At 51.4% G+C, this 8,643-nt stretch overlaps 1 protein-coding gene across 2 annotated transcripts in view; it reads left to right on the forward strand.

Moving 5' to 3' along the window:
* Window positions 1–2,610, forward strand: part of CPNE2 (copine 2) — a 46,960-nt gene extending 44,350 nt beyond the window's left edge. Inside the window, exons 15-16 of one of the 2 annotated variants that reach the window (XM_043599261.1) lie at window positions 501–737; window positions 2,045–2,610. In XM_043599261.1, the coding sequence (XP_043455196.1) occupies window positions 501–737; window positions 2,045–2,152 (345 nt within the window). In that variant the 3' untranslated portion in view covers window positions 2,153–2,610. Of the gene's footprint in view, window positions 1–500; window positions 738–2,044 lie in introns of those variants that run through there. The other variant, XR_006300134.1, reaches the window with a different exon arrangement.
* Window positions 2,611–8,643: the final 6,033 nt, after the last annotated feature.

Genomic DNA, 8,643 nt, shown 5'->3' on the forward strand with positions numbered 1-8,643 from the left:
GAAGTCTAGCTAGAAACTCTGGTCCGCCGAAGGGCTGTGCTTCCCGCCTCTCTGTTGGTAAGGAAGGTTTGCAAATGGTAGGCGTTAAAGGCACACTAGAATCAAACAAGACTCCCTCCTGGGTACAGTTTGTGGAATTTAAAGACCTGCGCGGAATTAATACCATGGCTTGATGCTGTCTGCCGTGTGACCCCAAGTCACTTACTACCAACAGAGTCCCACAGGGCCAGAAGCGCCCGCCTGCATGACCAGTGCGCCAGCCGTGCGGATCGGGCACAAGCGGGCTGCGGGGGTTTCTGCGCAGGTGGAACAGAGCCAGGGAGGCTGGTCCCCGAGTCCGTCGGCCAGCATGGGTCTCCCTTCTCAGCCGTGGTCCTGACTGCCAAGAACGCAGCTGTTGACGATGGAGCGCTGCCTTCCTCCCAGGGGTCCGAAGGTTTGGGGGAGGCTGGGGAGCGGGGGGCAGAGGCCTCAGCGTACCTGCTGTCTCCTTCCCGCAGCAATACTTCATCCTTCTCATCATCACGGATGGTGTCATCAGTGACATGGAGGAGACGCGCCATGCCGTGGTGCAGGCTTCCAAGCTGCCCATGTCCATCATCATCGTGGGCGTGGGCAATGCCGACTTCGCTGCCATGGAGTTCCTAGACGGGGACAGCCGCACACTGCGCTCCCACACGGGGGAGGAGGCCGCCCGCGATATCGTGCAGTTTGTGCCCTTCCGAGAGTTCCGCAACGTGAGTGTGGGCCTGGGCTGGGGAGGGGGCACTTACGGGACCCCAGCAACCAGTTAGGATGAAAGTCTGGGGAAAGTCTCCTCCACCCTCTGCTCCATTGACTGCGCCCCGCCCGAGGGCCTGCCCCGAAAGGAGGCCCCGCGACCACATGAGCACTTGCTTCCCTGAGCTCGAGGAACACACGGGGTATTGCCTGATCTAGACTGGGGCTCCAGGGCAGGGTTTCATGGAAGCCCTGCCCTCTAACCTGGGTCCTGAACCAGAAGTTGGGAGTTATCCCTGTGGGTCAAAGCCAGGCAGGGGTGTGTGTGGGGGGGAGGTGGTGGTGTGAGAGCAAAGGCCCAGAGGTGAGAGAGGCTTTCCTGGTAACCTTACCTCAGCCAGCATCCTTCACAGACAGGAAACGAGGCCCATCTTAGGATGGCCTCCACAGGGGGACTGGTAGCCCCGCCTTGTTCCTGGAGGTGGCTCTGAGCCTATTTGCAGGTGCCCCCAGGTCTGCCCACAAGGTTGCTGCTCTGGCAATTGGGCCCACCAGGATCCCAGAGGGAGCAGTCTCTCAGATGCCACCCCTGTACTGCCAGCCTGGGGCCCAACTCTTATTTGACCAGAAGCTCACTGTGTGGCCTTGGGCAAGTCCCTGTCTCTGGGCCTAGGTTCCCTTGGCCATAAGGCCTCTCGGGGTTCTGTGGCTCAGATCCTACAAACTAGTCCCAGCATGAACCGATTGCATATTTTATACTCAGTGGTGCTCACAACTCTGCCCAGTGTCCTCTGGGTTTGCCTGAGATGGCCCAGCTCCTTCCTCTGAAGCATTAGCTTCCTGAGGCTCGATGCTGGGCCTTGGCTCCCCATTCAGGCTGAGGACACTGACTGACTCCCTATGCCTGGCCTGCAGCTGGGCATTCAGCGGTGAGCCAGACAGTCCCAGCCCGTTTATGGTGGCCAAGGAGGTGCTCAGGAAGTATCTGCCAGGGGAGTAGGCTATGCAGCTCGCCTCCACCATCTCTTTCCCCAGAAGCTTCCCACACACAAATTCATCCTAAAACGTTACTCCCAGGCATCTCAAGGGCTCAAGGTAAGAATGAGACTTCATATAAAGGAAAGTGCTGCTAGCAATGGGGTTTCAGGCCTGGGCCGGGACAAGGGATACGCGTTATAGACCACTCTGGCCCTCCAGACCGCTCTTGTCCTCCAGGGACACCCTCTCCCTCCAGCAGCTGTCTGGGCCTGGTGCCCCTCACGACTTTCCTCCAGTAACCCTGTCTCTCCTCTCCACCTTACCACCCCCCCCTCCCCCCCCGCAGGCGGCAAAAGAGACATTGGCCAAAGCTGTGCTGGCGGAACTACCCCAACAAGTTGTGCAGTATTTCAAGCATAAAAACCTGCCCCCCACCAACTCGGAGCCTGCCTGAGCGCCAGCCCGTGCCCAGCCCCAGCATGCCGGCTGGGCCTCCCGCCCTCTCCAGGAACGTGCACGCTCACCCTGCTTCCTTGTGGGTGGCTTTTTTAACCGATCCATTTTTTTTTTTTTTTTTTTTTACAACCGGACCTCCACCCCCAACTTCCCCCAGCCCAGCTGGGCTTCCTTTGTTGGAGTCGACTGATGATGCTTCCGGGCCAAACTGGCTTCCTCCCTACCCTTAAGTATTGAATGTACTTTGTATAATTTTAGTGGAATTACTGTTATTAAAGAGAAAATTTTTACAATCATAACTGGCTTTTTCCAAGTAACTAGCTGCAGACTCTGAAAGGAATGTGTCCCCAGTGCATACTTTGTGTCATTGCCTGCACCTAATTCCTGCTCTGTTTTTTTATACTGTGACTGTGTTCTATTTGTAATACTCAGGGTAATAAAGGAGTTTCAGATGTTCCTGTGTCCTCTCCTTCCTCAGCTGGGACCTGATGGGCTCACTGATCTGGGAAAGGAAACACGAAAACCTCTTTCTCCCAACAAGCCTGGCAAGATGGTGCAATCATTTCTACTTAAGGTGGGGGGGTGGGGGGGGGGCAGGGCACACATTCCACACAAACAGTAATCCCTCTGTTAAAGTGGCACAGAACTTGGCACATTAGATAGCTGTGGATGGATACAATGGCCGGCCCCACCAGTAACTGAAGCCCATACAGAGCCTACACCAGTCTCTGGGTACTTAGGCCCAGCCACTACCACTGACCCCTCCCCCTCCTTCCTCCTCTGTCTACACTCTGTCCTGAGTTGCACCACAGGGGCACACAGGATAGCAGTCACTGATGTCCATTAGCTCCTCTTCCTGGTCTCCAGGCATCGGGGGATGGGCTGTGGTCTGCCCTGTGTGAAAGCCTCTGCCCTCAGGACGCTAAACAGGGCTGCTTGTGTCCCTGCTGACAGCAGCCACTGGTTTCTAGGGCATGCCACACCCTGGCGCAGGCCCAAGTTCATGAAGCTAGCCAGGGGTCCTCCTCTTTTTCTCTGGTCTACCTCCGGCCTTGGAGTTTCCATGAGTCCCTGCCATAGGCTTCTGTGTAACCAGTAACAACCAACATTTATACTAAGCGCTGTTTCCGGATCCATGTTAAGAGCTTTACAGGCATAATCTTGATGAATCTTCCAATCACCCCTGCCTAGGACCATTTCAGACATGAGGAAATGAGCAGAGAAGCTAATCAAATCTATTAAAGGCAGAGCCAGAACTTCCATCTGGATCTGGCCAATTCCAAAGCCTCTACTGACTCCACTGCAACTTCCTTTGACTCTGTAAGGGAGTCTGGTCCGGTTGCTAATGAACCTGTCCTTCCTCTGCACTGAAACCGGGAGGTCTGTTACCTCAACCTCCTCTCCCAGGTCATTCTCCCTGGGCCCCGCTAGACCTGAGAGCACACACCAGGCAGGTTCCTACCTCTGGGTACCTGGTAGGCTCGGGAACCAAGGTCTGTCTGGCGAGGGCGAGTGAAGGAGATCTTCGTTCTAAGCTTCCAATACTCCCGCTGGTTCTGTGGCCACCAAAAGTCGAAATATCCTTTAGGGACACGTTCACTTCTGAGAGGGCTGCAGGATCGCATGGAGCTCTGCTCCCCAAAGAACCTTTGGGAAATCACAGCACAATGGCCCAGGGGCCAGCTGGCAACACGGATGGAATCCCAGGGCTAGTGTATTGGCCTCCTTTGGGTCATGCCTAACTCCTGCTTATGCCAGCTGTTAAGACTGCATGCTAAATAGCACAAGTCTGCTGGTTTGCCCACCTGCTCAGAAGCTGACATGAGTCTAGCTGGATGTCACATCCAGGGAAGTTTGTACCCACCCAGCCTGGAAGAATCTGTCAAGTCCTGCAGTCAAATGCTCTACCCCTGAGATATACCCCCTAATCTGTCAACTTATCATTGACCAGAGGTCTCTAAAGGGGGGCAGCCTTCTTCCTCCCAGCCCCACATCCCCTCCTTGGCCCTTACAGGACACATATGTTGCAAGGGGTGGGGGGCACTTCTCATGCAGACCCTTCCCTTCTATCTCCCCATGGGAAGAATTTACCAGATTGGTGAGAGAATCCCTGCCTTATGTTGGGGTCCATCTCAAAAGCTCAAACTCTTATGGACCATCTACCTCAGGTATGGTGGCCACAGCCTTCACTCACCTCCAGGCTTCACATGGGAGCAGACCCTGACATCTCTGCTTTCTTTCCCCTTCTCTGCCCAGGTTGAGTAAATCAGTCAAGCAAGCCCTCTACTCCCAGCTGGCTCAAGTTCACAGGGGAAAGGAATGCGCCCGAACTCCTGACCAGGCCAAATCACCACTTACAAAAAAACAAAAACAAAAACAAAAAACAACAAGCCAAAATAAATAAGTCCTGAGGGTGTAACGTAAAGCATGGTGGCTATAATTGATAATACTGTATTATATCTGAAAGTTGCCAAGAGCCTAGATCTTAAAGGCTCTCATCACAAGGAAAAATAAAAAACAAGACCATTTAGCAATATACACAAGTACTGAATAAATGCACACCCAACACTAATGTCAATTATATCTCAAAAACAAATTGAGCTTCGGTGATGCTGGTACTTGATTCTTGGTACATGGATAGCAAGCTAAAAAGTGAACTTCAAAATCTAAAAGACCCCTCCACCCTTGAATCACTGCTGCTGAGGCCTGGGCACTAGCATTTGTTTAAAATCTTCACTGACACCACAGAAAGTCAGACTTCAGAGTTAAAGGCTCAAATTCAAATTCTGGTCCTGTCACCTAACTGTGCAGTCACAGGCAAGTCATAGAACCACTACGAATTTCGATTTTCTCTATAAAATGTAGAGAAGGGCTGCTTCGTGGGACTTTTAGGATAAAAGATATTACAGTCCACAAAAATGGTCCACAAATGTCCCGAACAGTGCCTGGCACACACATAGCAGCCTCTCGGTATACAATGAATGAATGAAACAAATCCACACAAGGCATAATGACATGCCTGTTACTAAAACAGTAAGGGTGGAATCCAGCCAACAGCTCAGAGTAGTGGCTGTCTCTGGGTTTTGCTGTCCTTCTCCTCTGTGAAATGCTAATGCTGGGCCACATTCTGCCTGTCACTGCTGGGACACTCCCCTTCTCCCTAAACCATAGCTCCAGCAGGTAAGGGAGCAAAATGCCAGCTCTTGCCAGCGTCACGAAGGCACGAATGTGCAACTGGCTTCTTGTGTTCACCCTGTGACTACAACGAAGTTGCCAAGATTCTAGCCTCCCACCAAGTAGAACTTACATTCCATACTGTTACGTGTAAGTAGGCTGGGCACGCCAGGAAATCAAGACAACGCTCAAGTCCAAATAATGGTGCACTGCCACTAAGCTCTCCTTTTTGTTTTTCTGGAAGGGGCTTAAGACAACAGCTGAGCCATATACCCACGAATAGGACACCCGAGCCAAGGAACCGGGTGTGCCTAAGCAATTAACATTTAGCTGAGAGGGAAGCATACAGCAGAAGCTGGTGGTTGGAGCTTTGACGACCAGATCTGACCCTTCATCATGTCAGTGTTTTAGCTGCAACCAAGTACTGCCAGTAGGATGGGGAAAACCTGCCATAAATCAGCACTAACGGAAGCTCTGGACGCCCACCGCGAAACAGGGGAGGCCAGCAGTAACAGGGCTATTGAAGATGGCTACCATTTACTGAGCGCTGTGTGCCAGATCCCACACTAAGTACCTAATCCAGATTATCTTTCACCGTCACTAGAAAGCTGGTCTCATTATTCCTATTTTCCGAGGAGGAAACTGAGGCCCAGAGAGGTTATGGACCTTGTCCCAGTGACCCAGCTAGAAAATGTCTGGCTCCGAGCACAAAACCACTATGGTACAACCAGGGAAGAGGGAACTAGGCGTCGTTCCCAGGGAGAAGCAGAAGCAGTGGGGGAAGTCTTAGGCAAAAGCAGCTTGTCCTGGGTAGAAAAGAGGTAGCCAGAAGGGAAGAACCTAAGGTGGAAACTGGAAAGAACAAGGACGCAAAGAGCGGGCACTGGTCATCCCTAGTTAGGGGCCCAACTTCCAATGTCCGGTCTAAGATACGTCTGAAGAAAGCTAGAGATCCCCACCCCCATCCCAGTCTAAATTTGAGAAGCCAGGTTTTTTCTCCTCTGGGGTCTTGAGATCAGGGAAGTCCTATGTAAACAGATCACCAGCCACCTCTCAGGTCCAGTCACATCAGCTCCCTAGCTTTTTTATAGATGGAAAAATGAATGCTTTGAATTTCATGCTTTCTCCCCACTCAAATGACAGGGCCAGAAGTTAGCGGAACTGGTTGAGAGGGCACAGTGTGACACAGACTAGATCATCCAGAGAGAATTGGCAATAGAGATCCTCAGAGACAGGCTTTCTCCCTTGCAGGATTCAAGAGTTGTAAGACTACTACCACTCAGGACAATGTAATCACCCCCTGCCCCCCAATACACACACTTTGCCTTTATCCCTTGTCACCTAGTTATAAAACCCCAATTATCTATGAAGGCCTGAGTGCTGCACTGTGTAGATTAAAGCAGCCCGTTTTTTCCATCCTTCTTTGGGTTTGAACCACACTGTCTACACTGGATGCTTTCCAAGGCTGCTTCCTCTACTGGGGAGACCAGATCCTGCTCTGCTAGTCATAGTTTCTATGGGGCATGTGTCTCTGTTCCAGGACTCTATACCAACAGGTACAATGAACACAGTGAGGTGCCACCGGTGACTCTCAGTCTTTCCTGTGACATCAAGAGCAGAGATCTCCATCTGAAGAGCCTCAACTTTCTCAACACAATCTAGCTGTGCTGGTAAATGCGGAGGGGGCTGGGAGTGCAAGATTCGGTACAGGAAAAGCAAGATCTTGTTCTCTGACATGTATCAGCTTTCAAGTTAACATACAGTTTTAATCCCTGTAACCTTTTGTCAACTTCCAACAACAACAGAGGCCACAAGGTATAGTAATGGCTTCCTAAAAGTCAAACCACACAAAGACGGTGATTTTGAATCCTTGGTCTGCCTCCTGAAATGAGGTGAGGTTGCTCTGGGTACGTGCTGTAATAATGACAGCGCGATCGCAGGAACAATGAAGCAGAGAAGCAGAAGGTGCCTACACAGTTTTACCTAAATGTCTTGTTTGTTAGGATGAAGCTGATGCGCCTGTACCGACGGGAACAATTAGCACTGAGTGGTTCTGAAAAGGAGGAAGAATTCACAAGGCATCACTTATGGGTGAAGGGAAGTCACCATCTGCTAACAGGCCCAAAGTGTCACTGCAATGGAAGGGGAAAAGGAGTGGGTTGGAGGAGATCCAGGGGCCTCTCTGCCCACATGAAGACTGAGTAGCTTCTCTGCCTGCCAGCATCACAGTGTCAACACATTCTCTGTGTGTCTCTCTCTGTCTCACACCCAGAGAAGTAGAAACAATTGACGTAGGAACCCAGGGGGAAGAGAGAACCGTACAGATTCATTCTCCTGAAGTGGGGAGCTGTTTTTTTGTTTGTTTTTTTTTTTAAAGCCCATGCCTCCCTCGGTCCATAAGGCCTTCATACCTCATCTGCCTCCATCCTGGAGGGAAAGTGCCTGCTTCCCTTTTAGGAGACCGAGGTGGGACAGTACCTCTAAGTCTTCGCTGCTCACAGCCTTAAAGCTGCCCTGTGTGCAAAGGGGAAAGAGCAGAGGGGAGGAAAGGACAGGGCAGCACCTTTAGGCCAGTAATAGCTTCCGTGGTTAGAAGCCACAACTATAAATGTACCAAATGGAGAGGGGCCTCGACAGTACCCAGCAGGGGCAGAAGATGCAGGTGTGTCCCACTGGTGTGCAGTCAGGATCCTACAAGCTGCCAGAAATAAGTCCTTGCATCTACACACCTAAACAGCACTTCTGCTTCCTGGCCACGATGAGATAAGGCCTGTTTGTTTCTCCAAGCTTTAGAGTCTTAAACACCACTGGATGGAGGGAGGAAGGGGAAGGAGAAGGAAAAGGAAGGAAGAATAAGGAGAAATTTCACAATAAGTGATGAGTGTTAAGTGACACCCCCTGCAGACGCAGTTCAGAATCTTTACTTAGTCACACAACATCGAGAATTGGTTAGTTCCAAGGGAGGTCGCCATTCCGTCACCCGGCTCATTTCTCCCACCCACCCCCGTCCCCCATGTGTTCCACAATGCAGTACAACCAAACGGGATGGTCATCTAGAGCCGAATGTTTAAATAATACCTGTCCAATAACTGCCCTTGCTTCTTTGTGCTGTTGGGAAAGGAAAAAAAGAAAGCAACATGATCCAAACACTCTGCACACCAGTGGGTGCCTATCTTCCCAGGGCATTTTCAGTGGAATTTCTGCTGAGCCCTCCTCCCCTCCCCCCAGCACATCAGCAAGGAAAGACGCAGCAGGACAGGTCTGGACATCTGCACTGGAGTGAAAACAGAAACCAAACACAAGTCGGGCCACAAG

Source organism: Prionailurus bengalensis, chromosome E2 (genome assembly GCF_016509475.1).
Source record: "Prionailurus bengalensis isolate Pbe53 chromosome E2, Fcat_Pben_1.1_paternal_pri, whole genome shotgun sequence".
NCBI classification, from domain to species: Eukaryota; Metazoa; Chordata; class Mammalia; order Carnivora; family Felidae; genus Prionailurus; species Prionailurus bengalensis.